The following is a 23,058-nucleotide window of genomic DNA, read 5'->3' as shown; positions in this document are numbered from 1 at the left end:
AAAGAGTATGATGAAAAATACTGTATGAAGAAAAAGAACATAAAATTGCTGTATGAAGAAAAAGAACATAAAAAGACCAAGGACCTAATTATCCGTCTTCAACATTGAGTTTCTTTGCTTCCACTTGGGTAGAACCCTGTTCACAGAATGATCAGAAGTTCTGGTAGACAATTGTATATGTCTGTATAAAAGAGGAAAAATTAATTAAAGCTTAAATGCATTTTACATAGTAAAATGAAAAAGGCTTTCTTAGCACAAAGTGTTGGTATATTTTTAGAAAGTCCCAAGAACAATTTATAAGCAGTATAAAGATATGAAAAACATACCACAATTTAAGAAAAAAATTTTTTGATTTCCTAAATTCCCTGGGAAAGAAACAGAAATGTGGGAAGAAAAGAGCATTTATCATATATAACGAAGATCCTTATATGTTATAGAAAGACAAGGAGACTCCCAAAACTGACAATCTCTTCAGTTGAGGGAGAGCCCTCATTCCCTCAGGCTAAGAAACATCAACCTAAGTGCCCTTGCTATTAATATGTCCCTGCTATCAGAATATGCAAGAACTAACTGTAAGAATTGTAAAGAAGAAGCATTAATTGCAGAAAGAGTAATATTATTACCGGGAGAGAAGTAACTCACAGGTGCAAAGCAACAGAGGGAATAAAGAATAACAACCTCTATTTCTAGTAGGTAGTTTTTCAGTTTATATCTACTCACAGCCATACTTCTTATATATAGAATGGTTAAGGCAAATGAATGGGCAACTGAGTTTTTATAAATAGTTCTGATTTAAAATTTTCAAGCCAATTTTTAAATATAACTATTTCTGACCAAATATTTCTTCTCATCAGCTTAATGGACTGCTAATTTTCATAATGTCTTAGAATACATGTAAAATTTATTTCTTTATGAGTATAATATACATTCTTTTTTTTTTTTTAAAAAAGATTTTATTTATTTATTTGACAGAGAGAGATCACAAGCAGGCAGAGAGGCAGGCAGAGAGAGAGGGGAAAGCAGGCTCCCTGCTGAGCAGAGAGCCCGATGTGGGCCTCGATCTCAGGACCCTGAGATCATGACCTGAGCCGAAGGCAGCGGCTTAACCCACTGAGCCACCCAGGCGCCCTATACATTCATTTTTGAAATTTAGAAAATAGAGAAAGAAATAAAGAAGAGAAATTAAAATAATCCTATGTTCTACCAGTCAGAGATAATTATTTGATATATTTTCCCACTCTTTTACTCTATCTACACATATATGTATATATTTATTCATTCATTGAGTAATTCATTCATTATCTGTTTGTATAAAATGAGGATCATATATGACTTGGCATTCTGATTTATCACTTAGCATTTTGAGTACTTCCTCATATCACTGAGTTTTCTTCAAAAACATAATTTTAATGGCTATTTTACATTTTATCATAGTTTTTTTTTTAAAGATTTTATTTATTTATTTGACAGAGAGAAATCACAAGTAGGCAGAGAGGCAGGCAGAGAGAGAGAGGGAAGCAGGCTCCCTGCTGAGCAGAGAGCTCGATGCGGGACTCGATCCCAGGACTCTGAGATCATGATCTGAGCCGAAGGCAGCGGCTTAACCCACCGAGCCACCCAGGTGCCCCATAGTTTTGCCATTACATTACTAGATTTACTAATATCTTTAGAGCGTGAATTAACACTAGAAACACATAAGTTATAACTGATATTATACAAATTCTTCTAATCATAATCACAAATAAACTATTGTTGGTTACCTTTCTGTATATGGTCTTTAGCGCTGGATTTAAAGATCCCTTGCTTGTGTTTAGCCTAAAATTCCATGACTGTCTAATGGGTGAAGGTAGTGACATAATTTCTCCACTTTCTTCAAACCAACACTTTCCCTACCAAAAATATTTAAGAAATAATGCAGTAAATTATTTCACTAAAAACAAAAGTCACCTATTAGCAGTGAATGGTGTAACTTGTTAGCTGGTACACTTGCCTTTTCTAGGGTAAGCAGGCGGTTTTCCATTTTGTTGCAGGTCTTTTTGTATATTTGTGGCTTTCTTTGAATATAGAATCCTTCATCTTCTAAAATGCGTGGAATCATACCTTTTGGCAATTTACGCTGGTTGACCACTTAGTGACAAAACCTAGATATTACTTTCAAGTCCAAATTATTAAACTGGTATTGACCAAACAAGAAAAAAAAAGGCAACTACCATATACCCTATTGCTAAAGTTTAGCAGAAAGTCTAAAACAAAAAAACAAACAAAAATATATATATGATTTCTTTTAATCAGTTTCCTTAAAGTCAGAGAAGATGTGAAGAACAAATGTAGAAAACTTTCTGTAATTTTAGATCAGTTCTTTTTATCTATCCAACATACAAAGAAGCATTACTCTATGAGTCATTAATCACTTAAATACTATAAAGAATTTTACCTGGAGAACTACTCGGCACAAAAATGTTTGCCTGTTGTTTTTTTATTTGTTCTTGATCATCTACATATTCAGCAGCTTTTACTTCAAGTAAATCTGGGAAAATGATTTCCTCCATAAAATCTTCATCTTGGCCTTTGGCAAAATTTCGTAAATTATCACCAAGTGAAAAATGTTTGGGGTAACTATCATTTACAGATCTCTGTTGAATACCAAAGAGAAAAAAAATAAGCAAATATGCTGTCCCCATGATTATATATAGATAAGTGAGATGTATTGGGACCTTGCAGTGAATTGTCTTTCTGAGTCATGCCACCTAGTTCAAGGTCAAACTGTTACAACAAAATCTCACTGAACATAGGAAGAATTCATTTAAGGCTTAATGGTATGCAGTATGATTTTTCTATAACCCTTCTTTGCAATTCACAATGAAGGACTACTGAAACAGAACACAATTAAAGTCCCTCCTCGTCCATGGAAAATGACCTAAGATATTGGAATATGGTATTTCAACCACTGAGAATTCACAGTGTAAGGCAAAGTCCAGAGACATCAGGCCATGCAGTCTTAAACTGTGTTTTTTTTCACCATTCAGAAAGTAGTATTACCCAAAATGATATGGAGCATTCATGCTGGTTTCTGGATGGTATTTAAAAGAAAAAAAAAAGATTCAACATAGAAATCTATGGCAGAATGATTATAGTGAGATTCTGAAATATGATAGCTACTATAAAAATTATAAATAATCTGAATATAAGTATCTAAACAGATGTATTACTAAATATCAAAATGCATACTTTTATATAAGGATCAGAAGTTTTTTTTTTAAGATTTTATTTATTTATTTGTCAGAGAGAGAAAGAGAGAGTGAGCACAGGCAGACAGAGAGGCAGATAGAGTCAGAGGGAGAAGCAGGCTCCCTGCGGAGCAAGGAGCCCGATGTGGGACTCCATCCCAGGACGCTGGGATCATGACCTGAGCCGAAGGCAGCTGCTTAACCAACTGAGCCACCCAGGCGTTCCAAGGATCAGAAATTTTATATGAGTCTCTTCACACACACAAAAATCATGAATTTATTCTGGATGACTTTACTTATCTAATTTGAAATCTGTATATATTGAAAAACAGAAGGGAGATAGAGTCATGCAAATAAAATCCCTCTTTTCCAAAACTTACATTTGGAGATAAATAATTAAATTAAAAAATAATTTGACCATCTCTGATAAAATTATGAAATCAACATAGTTAATCAACACTTAGATTCATATCAAGTCATCGTAATATCGATCCCTCTCTCCTACCCCTATCAGAAATCAAGAAGTATTTTATATCCAAAAATCTTTGCAACATCTCTTCCAGAATTCAAGCCAGGTATGACACTGACATCTAGAAGCAAGATTTGAGGGATCTCTAACACAGGGGATCTCTGAAGATTCCAGTCCCGACAAGAAGGGGCTTGAACTCCCGTTATCAGGCATCTCTCATAATAACCCTGGTGTGGACCAGGGCTTTCAACCTGCCTTCAGAGTTAAGGTTTGTCCTGACGGCTGAGTAGGTCAGTGCTCATCTTGGATCCCAGCCTTTTATTTGTGACCAAACAAGTCTCTTTTAAAAATCTTACCCTGTTCAACTGGCCTATATTTTTAGCCTTAGACAAACTATGATTTTAACCAATATAAGCCCCATCTGACCAACTATTCCTTATTTAATCTAAGGCTAGCTGCTCTTCCAGATCTCTTTCCTGGTCTTTTTTTTTTTTAAAGATTTTATTTATTTATTTGAGAGAGAGAGACAGTGAGAGAGAGAGCATGAGCGAGGAGAAGGTCAGAGAGCGAAGCAGACTCCCCATGGAGCTGGGAGCCTGATGTGGGACTCGATCCCGGGACTCCAGGATCACGCCCTGAGCTGAAGGCAGTCGTCCAACCAACTGAGCCACCCAGGCGTCCCATGCAGCTCACAGCAGAGCAGTGTCTGTGCTGTTAGGTGTCGTGTGACAGGGAGTATGAGGTCAGAAGGCATCCACCTAACTTTCCATTCATAACTCTAGATGGACACCTGAGCATGGTGTGGTTAGTGTGGTTAAAAAGAGATATTACCCCTCCCCGCCCACCCCTACCCCGGCCATGTCACAGGAACACATCTTGCTAATTGTAGTATGATAAGTAGAACTGTCAGAAAATAACCCTGGACCTCACTCTGGGCTGCCCAGACAACATATTTGGGATCAGGACTCCCCTTTCCCTGCAGAAAGAAACTCAGTCTCCCAAATGGTGGCTCTCTCCTCCGTGATGAGGACAGTAGTTTCCTATGGACCTCAAAGTCACCAGGTACAGGGCAATGGCTTTTCAAGACAGTGCCTCTAAACAACCCACATCTAAACCTGACTTACTAAAGCCCAAAGAGCCCATTTGCCTCACTGACCTAATTTCTCTAATGATTGCCCTCTGGGAAGGAAAAGCAGCCGTAACCACAGCACCTGACCCTGGTATTTGTTGGATGGACCGTCTCGTCTCTTGTTTTCCCAGAAAAGCTCATTCCTTAACCCATACTGTGAGACTCCGGGAGGTCACGTGACTTGGCAGAGCATGCACATGTTTGAAACTTACTTATTCAATATGCATTGAAATGTTCATTGAGTGCCTAATATGTTTCAGGAAGAAAATAAACAAATAGATATAGAAATAAATGCTCAGGAGCGCCCAGGTGGCTCAGTGGGTTAAGCCTCTGCCTTCAGCTCTGGTCATGATCTCAGGGTCCTGGATCGAGCCCCATATTGGGCTCTCTGCTCAGCAGGGAGCCTGCTTCCCCGCCTTCTGCCTGCCTCTCTGCCTACTTTTGATCTCTGTCTGTCAAATAAATAAATAAATAAATAAATAAATGCTCAGTGGTGATAAGTGTGTTTAAGAAAAAAAGAAAAAAAATCCAACAAGATAGAGGAGGATAGAGAATACCAGGCTAGGTGGGGAGGGGCTACTATTGTAGATAGGGCTGTCAGATACAGTATCTTAAATTATCTAAAATGATGAATCATTTGAACAGAGACCCAAATGTAATGAGAAAAAGATAGCATGAGGATAAAGGAAGAGCTTTCTAGAAAAAGGTACAAAGTCCTTTGCATGTTGTGAGGAATAGGAAGGAGTCCAGTCTGGCTGGAGTTGGGTAGGAGAAGGGCAAAGAGGTAAAAGATGAGGTCAGAGAGGTGCCAAGTGGGGCAGGATATACAGGCTTTGGAGGACTTTAGCTTTTGTTTGTTTTTTGTTGTATTTTGGGGTTTTGTGAGATAGGAAACCGTTAGAAGGTGTAAGCAAAAGAATGGTATGTCTTAGATTTTAACAGGAGTACTCTGACCACTGTATGACATGGAAAAGAGATTGTTGGAGCACTAGTGAGACACTAGGGAGACACTGGCAATGATCCAGATGAGAGTTATAGCAGCTTAGACTAGGGTTATACCAGTGGAAGTGGTGAAAAGTGGGTCAGATTCTGGCATACTTTGAAGGTAGAACCAACAGGATTTGTGATGAATTGAATATGAGGTCTGTTAGTAAAAGAGGATCCAAAGATGACACCAGGGTTTGGATGAGCAACTGGAAAAATGGAATTGCCATTTACAAATATGATTCTATTCATATGAATGTCTGTGTGTGCGGAAGTCTGGGCATAAGCACTGAGAAAGGTGTGAAAAGTGAGAGTGGTTTATCTCAGCGCAGTGGGATTTGATGTGATTTTCTTCATATGGTTTTCTGCATTTTAAGAAATAACGTACATACTTTCTTCAAACTTTTAAAAGATAAAGTTGTTTTTATTGTAGAAAAACCAGCAAGAACAAAGAAGGAATGGAAGGACTGGGCAGGTTGCAAAGTAAAGGGGATGGAAGGGACTGGGAAGCAAACTAGAATGGAAACGGGTGTCCAAGAGGGACTCAGGAGGCCTGAGGGGTTAGGCAATGCTGAGCTGCATCAGAAGATACTGGCTAGAATTCCGGGGGATAGTAGTATTGGGGAAGGGACCAAGGAAACTGCAGAGACTAAAGGCAGAGGAGGAACTGGAGAAAGTGTAGGGGAACAGCCGCAGACAGGGAGAGCAGAGGGATGAACAGTCAGGAGATGGGAAAGACCCATGAGACCGACTAGTACAGACTAGTTACATGTACATGTACATTTGACTAGTACATAGTACATTTGACTAGTACATACTAGTTATTCCCTGGTGGCCCTGTGAGGAGCTTGGGAGGCATGGGAAGAACTGCTAGAAATTAGAAGGGTCTGGGATCAGACTAGGAGGGATGAGGAATGAGGCATCTATGGAGAGTAATGGAGATGATGGAGAACAAAGTGGGGGACTTGGAGAGGACAGGAGCAACAAAAGAAAAAGAAAACACAGGCTTCGGGGCTGACAGCCCACACTTCCAGCTCTGCTAATGTTTCACCCTCATCCCTGAGCTTCCTCACCTTTAAAGTAGACATTATAATAACGCCTGCCTCACAAAATTACTATGAGGACTGGATGATGTTATCCATATTAAAATTTAGTATAACATTGCACATCCAGTTAGTACTCAATAACTGTTTGGAATTATTTTTTTTAACAGATTGTTAATTCAAAGAAGAGTTGGCTCAAATAATAAAAATTTCATCTCCTAACCAAGTATTTCATTCTATACCTTTAATAAAGGGCTAATTTGCCTGAGACAGGAGAAGAAGGGGAACAAATCCAACCTGCTCTGAACAGCGGCCCACAGCTGAGCCTTCTTCACCGCTCAGCATGAAAAACCAAAGCCCTTCATCCAGCGAGACTTCCATCTGTGGATTAAACAATGGTCAACCAGTATTCAGGGTGGAAAAGAGTATTTTTTCTGCTTATACATGCAAGAAACATTTTTCTGTGATATGGTAAACAGTAATGGTCATCTTATTTATGAGCAAGGAGCAGCAAGAGTCTGTTTGGTTCATTACATTTTTGGGGGCTTTGTTTTGAAGTTTCCGGTAACTACAATAAGAAACAGAATGCAGTAGAGCCCAAATGTTCTGCCTCCCAAACTGTCTTGTCACTCTAGCCAGAGTACTAAGAGTATTACTTTACAGTTTGATCAAAATGGGGGCTCAGGGCAAATTCTTCTTATCTCTCCCTGCTTTTGGATGCTCTCATATACGTGTGCGCTCGCAGACAAGTACCGCCCAGCCCACCTATAGTCTTCTGTGGTTATAGACAGTTAAAAGTATTAAAAGGTACATATTCCTACTTATAAATTTGCTGAAAAATAAGTTTTTGCTTTTTTTTTAAAGATTTTATTTATTTATTGGACAGAGAGAGATCACAAGTAGACAGAGAGGCAGGCAGAGAGAGAGAAGAAAACAGGCTCCCTGCTGAGCGGAGAGCCCGACGCGGGACTTGATCCCAGGACCCTGATATCATGACCTGAGCCGAAGGCAGCAGTTTAACCCACTGAGCCACCCAGGCACCCAGTTTTTGCTTTTCAGTACTGTCAAGTCTGAATCTTTTAAATGTAAATCACTTACCACTTCTGTCTCACATACATATTAAAAAGCATTTAGGGAGATTTGGGAAGTAATTAATTCCATAATAAAAAAGTAAAACTCAGGTTACTAGAAGTCAAAGAATTTTAATATATATAAAATACAAAGCTTATCTTATATCCTGTCTGTATCTAAAATTCAGCTGTCACATTAACTTTAATAGTTATTCACCCTGCAACAATGCTGCATATCAAAATTATCAATATATACCTTACTTCCCTTCATCTCTACTCATCGAAAAACCACTTGCTAAATTCCTCAGCTTCCTGAGCAGATATCTAGCAGTTGGTATGGAGAGGTTTAGAAGCCAATTTCTCTTTTTTTTTTTTTCACCTCTTTTCTTGACACTCAATGGACCAACTTTGACAAGCTTCTAATTTTTTATTATTCAGTTACATAAATCCAATTTAGGCAAACTTTTATTTGTTGAATGAACAGCATGTATACACATTTTTTTTAGTCTGCTTTTACTTTTAAATTTAATTAAAATAATTCTTACTAAGCACCCAAGAAGGATACTGTGGGGGAAACAAAGATGACTTTTAAAAAATTCCTTGCAGGGTGCCTGGGTGGCTCAGTCATTAACCATCTGCTTTTAGAGCAGGTCATGATCCCAGGGTCCTGGGATGGAGTCCTGCATCAGGTTTCCTGCTGGTAGGAAGCCTGCTTCTCCCTCTCCCACTCCTCCTGCTTATGTTCCCTCTCTCACTATGTTTCTTTTCTGTCAAATAAATAAAATCTTTTTTTAAAAAAAATTCCTTGCATTTAAAAATTTGTAGAGTTAGTCTCGCTGCTTATGGCAGAAATGACTAGTTGTCTATTATGGTCTTCCCCCCCATCTCTAATAATAGAATCTACTTTTGTGGGGGGGTACCTAAATATTTTCCCCGCATTCCTTTAGGGGAAGTAATGTGTGCAGCTTGCAGGTCTTACCCTATATGAGATCAATCTGCAACCCTGTGGCTTTTTCCTTCTTTCCCTGTGGCCGGCAAATAAAGGCACTGGAGCTTTGCCACTGGACTCTGAGATAGAAACTATCTGCTAAAGATGGCAGAGCTCTCCTGGCAGTTTACCTACCTGTTAACAACTAGAGAGAAATAAAACTTCGATCCTAATTAAGACATTTTACTTGGAATCTTTGGGTTAAAGGTGCTTAGCAACTTTTACCCTAAATAAGCTAGTTCCCCTAAAACAGAGGAGTTGTTTTGTCATTTCAAGTTTCAAATATGTGATTACACATTGAATTGTAAAACAAAAACTGTAAGTTGGGGATCACCTACAGTATTTTATTATAATTTTTTAGGATAAAAATAATGTCAGGTAGGAATAAAGAATGCTGTAAATTGGTAAGAGGAATCTTTATGGAGTGACAATAATGGCTTATAGTGTTGATTGCATCACTCTGTAAGTTTACTAAAAATCATTAAATCATACACTTAAAATGAGTGATATTTTGCTATATAAAGTATAACTCAATAAAGCTGTTCTAAAAGGTATAAAAAATTATTTACCTTAGGCCATTGATACATCTTCTCATCAACGAGTAGCTGAGGTGAGGATTTTTCATCTTGATTAATCTGAAACACAACATAAGTAAACGGTATGGAAAATTTAATCTTCACAAATAATAGACATAATTGTGCTCATAAGTCTTTTATCCAAAATGGATAAAAAATCAAGATTTTTCAATGCTTTTCTTTTAACAAGTACATACATGTTTTCCCTTGAGATGTCATATACAGTTACCATGACTAATTCAACTTTTCTTAGCTTTAGGTTTGGGGGAAAAAGCATGGAAAAGACAAAGCATTTGGGATTTAAGGAGCTATGTTAAGGCTGAATTTTCACTCTTTTCTGACAAAGAAAAGTTTATTATGATATATATTGCAGTAAATAGTAAATATGAAAACAGGAAAGAAAAAAGAGCATTACCTTAGCATTTTTTAGCTTCTCTCTTACTTTGCCTCTCAATGTTTCTATTATGTTTTGATTTTCTTCTGCATCTAAATCTATCAAGAAGTCAACATAATAAAGAGTTCATGACACTTTCTTATAATAAAACAGCAACAGTAGAAAAAAAGTGCTTATTAAATAGCTAAACTGCATGTATTTCTAAAGATCATGACAATTACAAAGACTGGGTCATTATCTTATGTGAGCTTAGAACCTAAGACCAAAGGCTGTTAGCCCTTCCCTCTTTTCCATTCTGGACTAAATAGTCAAGACTGAAACTTGCTTCTTTTTGTGACTTTCTCCCCTACCTTCTATATTCTTAGCTATTGGAGAGTCCTTCTTTGTAGTCATTCAAAAAAGAACAAAAAGAAAGAAAAAAGCAAGCTCCGATAAGCATGAGAACAGTCACATTCTATGTAAACTGTTCTGTAGAGTATACAAATAACAAAGCAGGGTTACTTCAATATGATTAAACTGAAGAGAAAGGGATCTGAAAGGAAGAGAGAGAAGTGTCTATGTACCCATTTTAACTACTTATGTCAGTTTCGAAAAGTCAGTACAATACTGCCAACCCCTACTTCTGCCAGCTCTTAAAGGATATGAAACATGAGTATAAAGAAGGTTCCAGGTAGTGTGTGCACTCTAAAACACGTGTTATTTTCTGCTCATTCACCAGACAATCCACCAGATGGATTGAGAAAGATAAGTGTTGTGCAGTCCTACGTACTATGTATGTAGAAAACGGAGAGCCTATTGGTTATTCTGCCTTGCATTTTTCTTTTTCTTCTATTTTAAATACTCAAAAGGTTGCATAGAGGCTAATGGAAATAAAGGATAAGTATAAAGCTAAATCACTATAGGTAATGAGAATCCTCTTTCTTAACTGTAGTATTCCTTGGTAAGTTTAAAAATTACTAGTTGGTTTGTTTATACTCTATTCCCAGAATTTAGAATAGGCAGATGTCACAAAATAGGGTCTCAATACATATTTGGCGGATGAATGAACCAGGCTTCGACCACATTTATATATGTTTTTCCAGATATATGAGATCTGGAGCTTCCTGAAGCAGGTTTTGTATCTATGCATGTTTGTGGATTAACACAGTCTCAAGCACTAGTGACTTCTCCATGTTCGCAGAAAGGAAGAGAAAACAAAATTTGGTTTTATTACATGTATTGACTTTACTATATATTTTCTTATGCCCATCTTGTATTATCTAGGAAGTTTAGTTTCTGTTTGAACTCATTTCTTAAGAAACTTGTGTTCCCAGTTGAAACCCTATGATAGGATTAGTCATTTACATCTTTAAAAAATAGAAATCAGCAGTATCAGAGTTGTGGTATACTTATTGAGAACCTTTTCGGAGATGCTTGTCTACATTTTCTTCTGCACTGTTATCTTCTGACATCTGTAAAAAAGTTGGAGTGGGGGCAGTTACCTTACATCTTTTTGTTTTGGCATCGAACATCTTTTCGTATGTTCATCAGCCCTTTGAAAGTCATCACCTCTTAAAATGCCAAATCATGTCCTCTGCCTATTTTCTTAAATTTCACCTTTTTATCAATTGGTATGAGCTCTTTAAATACAGTGGATTTTTTTAAAGATTATTTATTTATTTATTTATTTGACAGACAGAGATCACAACTAGGCAGAGAAGCAGGCATCGAGAGACAGAGGAGGAAGCAGAGAGCCCAATGTGGAGCTCAATCCCAGGACCCTGGTATCATGACCTGAGCGGAAGGCAGAGGCTTTAACCCACTGAACCACCCAGGTGCCCCGAGGATAGTTTTTTATAAGTAGAAAACCCAAGACACTCAATCAAAAAGTTCAGACACAATTACAAAGTTATATATATGTATATGTACATATATACATATATATGTCAAAGTTAATAGCTTCCCTATATATTAATATAATAAAGATCACTTCCATAATAGCAATAAAACAAAAACATTTTCAAAATACCTGGGAATAACTTCAATTGAAATATGTGGGAACCCTCTGAGAACAATAAAACTTTAGTGAGAAAAAATATCTGATTAAACATGGAGATATATACCAGAGGCAGGAAGATTAGTTAGGAGGCCATTATAATAGTCCCAACGAGAGATGCTAGAGATCTGAGTCAAAAACGGAAGTGGGAATGGAGTGTGGAGAAATCTTCACTTAAAAGGTAAAAGTCACAAGATTTCAGCAGTCACAAGATTCACAGCAATTAGATGGAGAAGACAAAGTGAGGGAAGAACCAATCCAGGTGTTTGGTTTGAGTCACTGAAAGGTAACGTCATTTTAAGTATTGTCAAAGTAGGAATGTAGTTGGGGTAGGGATCAATAAATTCAGTTTTTGGATATTCCTAATGGATGTTTATGGGACATTCAGGTGAGAAATCCAGAACATGATTAAAAATACTATGCTAGAAGAGAACAGAAGAACAGAAGAGAATCAGGTCTAAATTCTTTGTTTAATCAGTAAAGAGACATTAGGAAATTGATTTAAGACTTAAAAATATCTTTAAGATTCTTTCTACTAATATACCAAAATTAGGCACAATAGGAATATATCGCCAGGAAAAGAGAATTTTTAATTCACTTTGCATTCTGCAAGAATGTCTAAAACGACCTTCAAATCAATTCCTGGCTTACTGATACATACATCTGTAATTTTTATCTGCTAAACCCAGGGAAACATTACTGACAGCACCTCCTATACATATCTCTATTACAATTAATTTAAAACATACAAGAAATTTTCAACAAAGGTATTGTTTTGCATATCTGGAGATGTTTCTAACCTGGTTCATTTATCATTCCATAAATGATATAAAATAAATAAGTGATTATGGATTAAATAATAAAACTCAAAAATAAAATTGAAGATCTGGAAAAAAAAATTGCATTTGCTTTTTTGAAAATTTTGCGTAAGTAAGGAAAAATTGTGACTCAGACTTTTACCTTATTACAGCAATTCAGCTCTCTTTATTGAAAAACTGGCTCCAACAGTTAAACCCAATCTTCTCTTTAAGATTATTGCTAATTTGCAATTCTTGCAGTTAAAGCTCTTTCTAAAGAGTAAGGAAATTGAGGATTAGCTATTTTTGTGTCAGATGACCTAGAGTCTATAGTCAAAACCTGAGAATTAAAGTCTAGTTGTTCATTTAGCCTCTTTTGATCCAAATGTTTGCCTCTTGATTAGCATTTAGAAATCTCTGAGTTCTGCAAATTTACCCAATTATGCCTTTATCACTATGGTGATTCCTAAAATGAAATTTTATGTTGTGTATAAATTTAACACTGAATCACCTTGATTACTTCTGTCACATGCCATTTGGTTTCAGGAGTGTTAGCAGAATAAAATTACAGAAAAATCTCTAGCATATGGAATGGTCACAACATGCATATTCTGATATTTAGTAATATTTCTTAATTATGAAGTAACTAGGAATTTATTTCTCTTTTTAGTTTTCTCCCAGCTCTTGGAAATCTTTCCAAAAGTATTAATCCACCTTCCTTCCTTAGCAGAACTGAATTCAGTGCCAAATCCAACTTCAATTTATTTTAGTTCATCTATTGTCACTTAGTAAGATCAGTCCTTTCTGAACTCCCTTATAGCAGTGTTTCTCCAGTCATGCTTTTCCATACTTCTTTGATTTGCATTGTGACGCTATACACAAAACTTAGTCTTCCTCCAAGTTATAGTAAAATTAAGGCACTGGATAGCATTTTGCCAAAATCAAAATTTATTAAACATATGGCAAATATACTGGTACTAAGGTATAGAAAAGGTGGAATTTAACAAAAAGATATTCTACAATTAGGTAAATATAACAGCATTATTTCACAATGTTTTACAGAAAGCATCATGACTTCCAGATGTTTCACTACCCAACGAATTAAAAAATGAATAAGTTTTAGTTAACTATCATCTTATTTTCTAAAATAAGAAAACTAGGAACATGTAGACTGACAAAGGATTTTCTGTGAACTTCTATATGTCTTTAAAAGGCATCAAAACTAAATCATCCACTGCACACAGGACTAAGCCCCCAAATCACCATAACCTGCTCTTATAGGTCAAGAAAGATTTGGGTTTACTTCCCTTGAGACTTCAGGTACATAGAGATTGATTAATGCCAAAACAAGTCACAAAAACTGTGGCAAACTTTAAAAGTTTATATCTAACACACACACACACACACACACACACACCATGTAATGTAATTTTGCCAGTCTCAAGTTAATCACAGGATTTATAAAATGTATTAATTCATGGAGCAACATGGGCCATGATGTCCAGAAACAGCACAGGTAAGTCCTGTGATGTTGCGTTTTGCTTAAACCTGACATTATCTCAGTGCCTTTACTTACGAGTCTCAACTGGAGGGAAGGTCAAAATGAGGCCGTTCCTGAAAGTCAGGCCAAAGGATCGCACCGTGTCTACTCTCCCACCTAAGCCCTGCTCACCACTCTCCAAATAAACCTTTGATTATAGTCTGATCAACCTTCTTTATATTCCCTGCCACATTCATCCTTGGATTTTTGCAACTTCCTTCTAAACTAGAGCATTCCACGTCTCAAATGCTGATCCAAACCCCACAACCTCTGCGACGTTTTTTTGACTCTGGCTCTTCTGTGACCTCCAAAAGCATTATGATTGTAATTTTTGTTCATTACATCCTACTCTGCAAGTTCATCTTTTTCCCGACCCTAAAGCGAGGACGAGAGCTGGGATCCAGACTCATCTGTCCTCCACCAATCCTAGCAAGATGTCCAGCACAAAATAGGCACTCAATAAATAACATGGTCTTGGATTTGATGCAAATCAAGCACTACTCTCTAAAGCTGCAAAATGGAGTGGTTCTCAACCCTCTTAATTCCCCAAGGGAATCACTGACGGGTGGGATAGGACTACAAGTCCCAGCGGCCTCTGCGGGTCTGTGTCTGGGTCCAGGGGGCCGTCGCCGGTTTAGTCCACAGAGCAGGGCTCCAACTAGACAAGATATCGGGGTGTCTAACAGGGAAAGTCAGGGGGCTTTAACAGGAACTATGACATTCACCTGGATGAATAATGCACTCTTCCTATTTATGAGCAGCTAAGGCAGGACGCGCCATTAACCGCGGACTCTCAAAGGTCACCAACCGCCCGCAAGGTTCCTCACCACAGCGCCCGCAGCCCGCCGCCCGCTGAGCGCTCCCTGCTCGGGGACTGACGTCAAGGCCGTCCAGGAGCATGCGCGGTGCGGCCCCCTCAGCTGGCTGGGTCCCTGGCGAGCGCAGAGCGTGCGCCTTCGGGAATCTTCGGTGCGCTACGTCTGCTCACCCGGTACCTGCGCTTCTGACTGGAATTGAGGCGTCGGAGCCTGTCACTCCCGCGCTGGCCTGGGTCTTTAGCGCCTGCGCGAGCGCCAGCTGTGATCACCTGCGGCCGGGGTGTGTGCTCTAGGGGCCGCAGCTCCCGGGGGTTTGTTCTGGAAGAGAGCTGAGAGCTCAGTGTCCTGGCGCGTGGAAGCCCCGCTCCTCTCGCGTCATGGTGAAGAAGAACAGTATCCCCAACGGGTGAGTACCCAGCCGCGAGCTCCCCGGCCGGCGCGGGCCCGCGGCGACAACCGGAGTGTCTGGAGTCCCGGGGGACACGCTCGCGAACCCGCTATCCGCCGTCCCGGTGCGCCCTGTGGTCTCAGGCCGGCGTGCAGGGCGCGCGGTGGGGACGGTGGCGCTCGGGCGCCCGCGCGACCCGCCGCCTGGACCGCTCCGGGAAAAGAGGGTTTCTTTGATTTTAGGTGCTTTGAGGATGGCATCCCCAGGGGTGCCCTAAAGATGCCAGGAGTTTTTTTTCTTTCCGGCGGTTAGTGGGATTGTAACCAATTCAGTACTTTAAAAAGCCTCAAATTAGGGGCGTGTGGGTGGCTTAGTCGGTTAAGCGTCTGCCTTCAGCTTGGGTCGTGATCCCAGCGTCAGCGGGGAGCCTACTTCTCCCCCTGCCTCCCCTGCCGCTTCCCCTGCTTGTGCTCGCTCACCGTCTCTCTGACAAATTAATAAAATCGTTTTAAAGCCTTAAATTAGGGCACGCAGGACATGCTCACTCGGGTCCTGTCGTCTTTGCTTCATAAACGAAACAGCTTACGTCTATTTTCTTTTCCCAATGACTCACCCGGAGTTAAAATAACGAGTTCCATAGTCTCTCATGGACTCTGAAAAACAGTCTGAGGGGTTTGAAGTGGCGGGGGGGGGGGTGGGAGGTTGGGGTACCAGGTGGTGGGTATTATAGAGGGCACGGCTTGCATGGAGCACTGGGTGTGGTGAAAAAATAATGAATAATGTTTTTCTGAAAATAAATAAATTGGAAACACACACACACACACAAAATAACGAGTTCCGTGAAAATGTTCTGTGTTTTGAAACTTGGCCCGGGAAACTAGTGGGGCTGAAGTTCGGAGACTCGCTAGTAAGGAAAGCAGCGTGTGATGTGATGGAAAGGCTTTCATTCATTCAGACCTCCGGCACGATTTGTAGCCGCTCTCAGCGCCGGGCGTTGTGCTTGGCGAAGGAACTTAGGATGGTTAAAACTTCTAACAGTCTTGGGGCACCTAGGTGGCTCAGTGGGTTAAAGCCTCTGCCTTCGTCTCAGGTCAGGATCCCAGGATCCTGGGATCGAGCCCCAAATCAGGCTCTCTGCTCTGCAGGGAGCCTGCCTCCTCCTCCTCTCTCTCTCTGCCTGCCTCTCTGCCTACTTGTGATCTCTGTCTGTCAAATAAATAAATAAATAAATAAAATCTTAAAAAAAAAAACAAAAACATACTTCTAACAGCCTTGTATATTTGGGAAAGGGGAGATGTGGAAGTGAAGAAAACTGCTGCGAAATAATGTTCTGGGATATGTTGGCATGTTGTGGCATATGTAGAAATAGAACTTGGAAGTTCTGCTCACTTTCTCATTGGAGATAATTGCATACCGCTAAATGTGTCCGAGCCTTGAAAATGGTCATCCTGAGTAAATTCCTTGCTGGGTCTCCGATCTTGAATTTCTACTGCTCTTCTGCTATGGGAATTTAGGAACAATGATGGTGAAAGAAGGAAAAGTCAAGTAATACTTCATTCAATAGAACGACTATAGGCTAAGTAGAATATGAGTGCATGTGCAAATAATATGTAATCTGTGCTGTTCTTAAATTCACGTAATTTCTGGAATTATTATGTAGGGATATTGTTTTTGTTTTTTAAGATTTATTATTTTAGGGAGGGGTTGAGGGGAGAGGCAGAAGGAGAGGGAGGAGAACATCTCAAGCTAACCCTCCTCTGAGCTCTGAAGCCTGATGGAGGAGGGGTCCATCTCAGGACCCTGAGATCATGACCTTTGTGAAATCAAGAGTGGGAAGCTTAATAGACTTAACTACCTAGGCCCCCAACAGGGGTACTGTTTTTAAAAATACATATAGCATGGATTTACTGATACACTATCATAACTACACTTCCATATGTGTTGAGAAGTATGTTGGCCCAAATAATGAACAGGCTAAAGTGAGGTGGTGTAGGATTTGAGATAGAATACTCCACAGTTTGTAGTTTAGGGGGGTAAAACAAAAAAATCAACCCTAAATTTTTTTTTAAAGATTTTATTTATTTATTTGGCAGAGAGAGAGAGAGATCACAAGTAGGCAGAGAGGCAGGCAGAGAGAGAGGGGAAAGCAGGCTCCCTGCTAAGCAGAGAGCCCAATGTGGGGCTCCATCCCAGGACGCTGAGATCATGACCCGAGCCGAAGGCAGAGGCTTAACCACTGAGCCACCCAGGTGCCCCTAAATATTTTCAGGTTTAAAGGAAAATAGTATCACCCCAGCAGATATCTGGATACCACTCAGACTGGTCTCCAAATTTCACTTGCCAAAGTATTTTGCTGCAGTTTTTGTTTGTTTTGTTTTTTTTAAGTTGCTGTCATTTAAAGGTCTGAAGCTTTCACATGAAAATCTAGATTTCTTCAAAAATCAGATTTAAGAAACCAGATCTGTACATGGCAATAGTAAGTGATTTGCAGCTGCCTTCTCTCCGAAAAGTAAGCCTCTCCAGTTTCCCATCCCCTTTTAGCCTCCGCAGCACTGAGACTTACTGTTGATTGACTTGATCATTTTATTGTTTCTTTATTTGGGACATATTTTACTGAGGTATGTCAACCAGCCTGGCATTTGAATTTGTAAGTCCAGCTGTAGACGGTAAATGGGAGGAAGGAACTTAGTTTATTATATTACTTGTTTCCAGAATAAAATGTCATTTTGAGTGCTGCAAGGCAGTGCCATGAACTGTTTGGTCAAAAAGCATGGTTACCTTCCATATTGTGAGCCTCAGAAGATGGCAGCACTTCCAATATCCCTAAAGTCCCTTAAGTTGGTGAGCTGCAGTTTTGGCATCCGAATAGCCTGGGTAATCATAATATTCCTCGTCCTGCCTCCCACCTGTGATTATGAAATGTGACAGGGAAATAGGAAAGTACTTTGTGAACCGAAAAGCCTCTAAACAAACTAGTTGCAGTAGCTCTAAAACAGCAGTTTTCTTATCTGGAGGTATAGATTTACTTTTATCTTCCAATGATCTCTCTTCCCAAAGTTGTTTTGGTTTTTTGTTGCTGTTTTGTTTGTTTTTTTGTTTTTTAAGAAAGAGAAGAGGTATGGCTATAGACCAGAGATACTGTAATTGGGATTGATTTGGAAAAGAGTTTCAAAGTGGGGCAGCTGGGTGGGTCAGTTGATTAAGCATCCAAATCTTGATTTCATCTCAGGTGGTAATCTCCAGGTAGAGATATCTAGCCCAGAGTAGGGCTCTGCAAGCTCAGCAGGGTGTCTGCTTGAGATTTTCTCCTCCCCCTCCCTACCTCTCTAAGACAAATAAATAAATCTTAAAAAGAAAAAAGAAGAATTTTTAAAATGTGCAATTGCCGCTTTAAATTACACAGGATTTGGGGGCACCTGGGTGGCTCAGTGGGTTAAGCCTCTGCCTTCGGCTCAGGTCATGGTCTCAGGGTCCTGGGATCGAGCCCCGCATCAGGGGTCTTTACTCAGCGGGAAGCCTGCTTCTTCCTCTCTCTCTGCCTGCCTCTCTGCCTACTTGTGCTCTCTGTCTGTCAAATAAATAAATAAAATCTTTAAAAAAATAAATAAATTACACAGGATTTTAACATGAGTTTCGTTTTTCAGAAATGTTCTCTTTGTTTGAGCTGATTGGAATACTCTTTTATTAAGTTCTCTGCCTTATTATTTTTTTCTTTGAGAAATTTCCCTTTGTTAGAAGGTCTGTTCCTGGTGATTATACTTTGGATTCAGTCTTTTTTTCCACGTAAAATTCTGTTCATTGCTATATGAATCCTAATAGGTATTATATATGTTGTGACAAAGTAATCACACTGAGGATTTTTATCTCTCATTCTGCTGTATTTGTATTCAAAATAATTTGGATCCTCAGTCCTATACTACTATGTCTTCCTCCCTTTGCCCATTTTTCAGAGCTTTTCTGTCTCAAAACCAGAGGGTCTGCCGTGAGAAGGACACCAGGTGGGGAGACAAAGTCCCTGAATCCTGAAATTGGGAACAGAGTACTATATTGATTCTTGCCAAACACTGAGTGAATTTAAGCTGGGAACTCACTGTGTAATGTAAATATTCAGAATGGATTTGTATTTTCAATCAGTTTTCTATAAACATACTATCTAGAGATCAAAATACTGCCTTACCTTCCAAACTATCTCTTTCATGCTTCAAGGGATACCCTTTAATCTTTTGAAATTTGAGTTTCTCATGAGATTTTAAGCTGTAATTTTATTTTCTGAATGTCCATATTAATGACAGATGATTGTAAACATCATTAATCTTTTTATTCTCAGTTTCATTGATTGCCCGAGATTCTTGAAGTTCTTTTTTCTTTTAATAATATAGTCAACAAAACTAACACTGTTGTTTAACCTTAGCAACCAAATAAAATTCTAGAGTTTGGGGCAGCTTGATATTGAAACAGTACTATGAGAGTTTCATTTAAGATCAGAGATCAGTAAATCCCATTCTACTTCCAGTTTCTTTCTTTCTTTCTTTTTTAAATTTTATTTATTTATTTGACAGAGATGCAGTGAGAGAGGGAACACAAGCAGGCTTCTGAGCAGGGAGCCCAATGTTGGGCTCAATCCCAGGATCCTGGAATCATGACCTGAGCTGAAGCCAGATGCTTAACAACTGTCTCACTCAGGCACCCCTACTTCTAGTTTCTATCATACTTGGTAACGACACTGATAATTTTTTATAGACTTATCCTCACAGTTTCTCTCTCCCTTGATCATCAGCCTTCTTCCAGAGACATTAACTCTTTTTCTGGACTCCCCATATGTGATGTAAATAAACTCCTCTTTATCCCTTCTTCTTTTTTTTTTTTTAAGATCTTAATTTTATTTTTTTTTTCAGTGTTCCAAGATTCATTGTTTATGCATCACACCCAGTGATACACACAATTTGTGCCCTCCTTAATACCCACATCCAGGCTCACCCATTCCCCTACCCCCCTCCCCTCTTAAACCCTCAATTTGTTTCTCAGAGTCCACAGTCTCTCATAGTTTGTCTCCCCCTCTGATTTTCCCCAATTCACTTTTTCTTTCCTTCTCCTAGTGTTCTCCATGTTATTCTTTATGTTCCACAAGTAAGTGAAACAATATGATAATTGACTTTCTCTGCTTGACTTATTTCACTCAGCATAATCTCCTCCAGTCCTGTCCACATTGATACAAAAGTTGGGTATTCTTCCTTTCTCATGGCTGTGTAATATCCCATTGTACATATGGACCACATCTTCTTTATCTATTCATCTGTTGAAGGGCATCTGGGCTCTTTCCACAGTTTGGCTATTGTGGCCATTGCTGCTGTGAACATTTATCCCTTCTTCTTACAGAACATTCTGCCTCCTGATATTTGGAGCCTAAATCTCCCATAAGACCACTGCTTTCCCAGCAGCTCACCACATTGGAAGTCATGCCCCACATACCACAGGGGGCATTGGTATGCTCCATCTCCTCATTGCCATTGTTAGGCCACTCCGTCCTACCCTTGTAAAACATAATGGAATCCCTTGTGTAATTACCATCTACCTTTCTCTTCACCACTGTTTATCAGCTCCCTCCTTACTCCCTCATTTTTTAAAATGAATTTAGCACCCAACTTAGTCTTCATTACTCAAGTCCTACAAGACCATGGTGAGACTAAAGCAGTCACGTGCATCACATTTCCAGCACCTGAGATGACTGTCTGTCGGACCTCAATATCTAAGACTATTCCATATTAAAAATCCTCAATTCTAGCCTTCTCTCATCTGTCTATTCCTCTCTCCCTCTTCCTTATTTTTCTATATTTAATCTATGACCTCATACAGACCCTGTCCTTTGACTAGTATTTTATCATCATCAGCCTCTACGTAGAATAACTTTATTCCTTGTCTAGCCACACTGCTTGGTTCATTATTTACTCACACCAGTATCTAAAATTTCCTTGCCTTTTGTCTTTCTCTGCTTTTGCTTTCTGCTCTAGTTCAGTTTAGTCATTTGCTTTTTCAACTCATATATCTAAAGATAATCAAGATCTAGTACTGAAAATCACAAAACCGGATTATCGTCATGACAATGTATCGTGTTTCATAATAGAACTCAGCCATTCTTTTCCTTTTCCACCCACAGCTACTATTATCACTTTTAAGCCTTCTATCCCCTCTTTGACCTTGTACTTTCTGCAGCTGGTTTTGTGTTTTCAGAGGAAATAGACTCTCAAGTGAATTTGTAACAGTGACCACCAGGCAAACCTAACCTCATCAGCAGATATCCTTTTCTTCTGTCTCAGCTAAAGAGGTGTGCTTTTTACTATCCACAACTGATCCTATATGTATGCTAGATCCCATCCATTCTGTCTCCCTCGGGCCGTAAATTATCATTTAACCTTTCCTTTTATCTTTAGTATGCCTTTTCTCACTTCCCTGCATCAGCTTTATTTCCCTTATTCAACAACAAAAGAACAGGAAGAAAATGCCTCCAATTATCCTCTGATTTCTGCTCTTTCCTCTCCCGTACTGTCAAATTTGTAGAAATAGTTACCTCCCACTTCACACATCTATTACCTCTTCCACCTGCAGTGTTCTGGCTTCTATCACTTAACTGCCACTAAGGACTTTCTTTGATAAACCCAGTGTATCTTCTTAGACCTCTTAAATGCACTTGGTTCTTTAGACCATTGCCCAGTCTTGAACTTCCCTTCTTTGGTTTCTCTAACATCAGATTCTACTTTTCTTTTCCGATCTCCTAGAGCATTTTGAATTTTCTATACTTGTTTCTTAGGGATCTCACTCTAATCCCTTTTTTCTAAGATTTTTTAGTAATTTTCTTCTCTTTGGCATGTGAACATGTTCAAGTTCATCTTAAGAAAAGCAAAAAATAAAAAAAACGAAACATTAACTGTTGCTTTCTAGGGTTTTGTCCTTTATTTTGTTCTCTTTTTATTTTGTTCTCTTTAGTAGTCTTAGAGCCTCAACTGCCATCTGCAGGATAATGAATTCCAAATCTATTCTTAGCCCACACTCCTTACCTGAGCTCCAGACTGACTATGGATACCTTTACCCGAGTTTCCAAAACTCTGAATATGCAGAGCTTAAAACCAGTTTTGCCTCACAAAACTTACTCTCTTTATTTCCTGTTTTTTGAATGAAGCCAGTATTCAGTCACCCAAGTTAAAACTAGAACAATTCTGAAATTCCTTTTTTTTTTTTTTTTTTAACACCCCACACCCAGTCAACAGGTTATCTGATTTTGTCTCCTAAACAACTGCTCTTTGGAACCTACTTTTCTCCTCATTGTTCTGCTTTAGCAGCCATCATTTCTTGACAGTAGCCTCTTAATTGATGTCTTTGTCTCCACATTTTCCCCTTCTGGTTCATTTTTAAAGTTAAATTAATTTAAAAATTTTAAATTGAAGTATAGTACACACAATATTACATTAGTTTCAATTATACAACATAGTAATTCAACAAGTCTATACATTATTCCATGCTTACCACAAGTATAGCTACCATCTGTCACCATACAACACTATTATAGTATCATTGACTTTTCCCTATGCTGTACCTTTTATCTCCAT

The 23,058-nt window shown here is 39.0% G+C and overlaps 2 protein-coding genes across 4 annotated transcripts in view; one reads left to right on the top strand and one right to left on the bottom strand.

The window, feature by feature from the left end:
* CC2D2B (coiled-coil and C2 domain containing 2B) overlaps positions 1-11,330 on the bottom strand; it is a 100,801-nt gene extending 89,471 nt beyond the window's left edge. The window contains exons 1-7 of the mRNA XM_044236639.1: positions 11,279-11,330; positions 9,901-9,977; positions 9,480-9,545; positions 7,150-7,233; positions 2,435-2,633; positions 1,991-2,127; positions 1,761-1,889 (exon numbers count right to left, since the gene is read on the bottom strand). Coding sequence (XP_044092574.1) covers positions 1,761-1,889; positions 1,991-2,127; positions 2,435-2,633; positions 7,150-7,233; positions 9,480-9,545; positions 9,901-9,977; positions 11,279-11,330 — 744 coding nt within the window. The remainder of the gene's footprint in view (positions 1-1,760; positions 1,890-1,990; positions 2,128-2,434; positions 2,634-7,149; positions 7,234-9,479; positions 9,546-9,900; positions 9,978-11,278) is intronic.
* Positions 11,331-15,221: 3,891 nt separating this feature from the next.
* LOC122900961 overlaps positions 15,222-23,058 on the top strand; it is a 58,043-nt gene continuing 50,206 nt past the window's right edge. For all 3 annotated transcript variants that reach the window (XM_044240213.1, XM_044240212.1, XM_044240211.1), the window contains exon 1: positions 15,222-15,475. In XM_044240213.1, coding sequence (XP_044096148.1) covers positions 15,447-15,475 — 29 coding nt within the window. In that variant the 5' untranslated portion in view covers positions 15,222-15,446. The remainder of the gene's footprint in view (positions 15,476-23,058) is intronic.

The sequence above is a fragment of the Neovison vison genome, chromosome 2, assembly GCF_020171115.1.
Source record: "Neovison vison isolate M4711 chromosome 2, ASM_NN_V1, whole genome shotgun sequence".
Classification (NCBI taxonomy): Eukaryota; Metazoa; Chordata; class Mammalia; order Carnivora; family Mustelidae; genus Neogale; species Neogale vison.
This window is presented reverse-complemented; position numbering and strand designations above follow the sequence as displayed.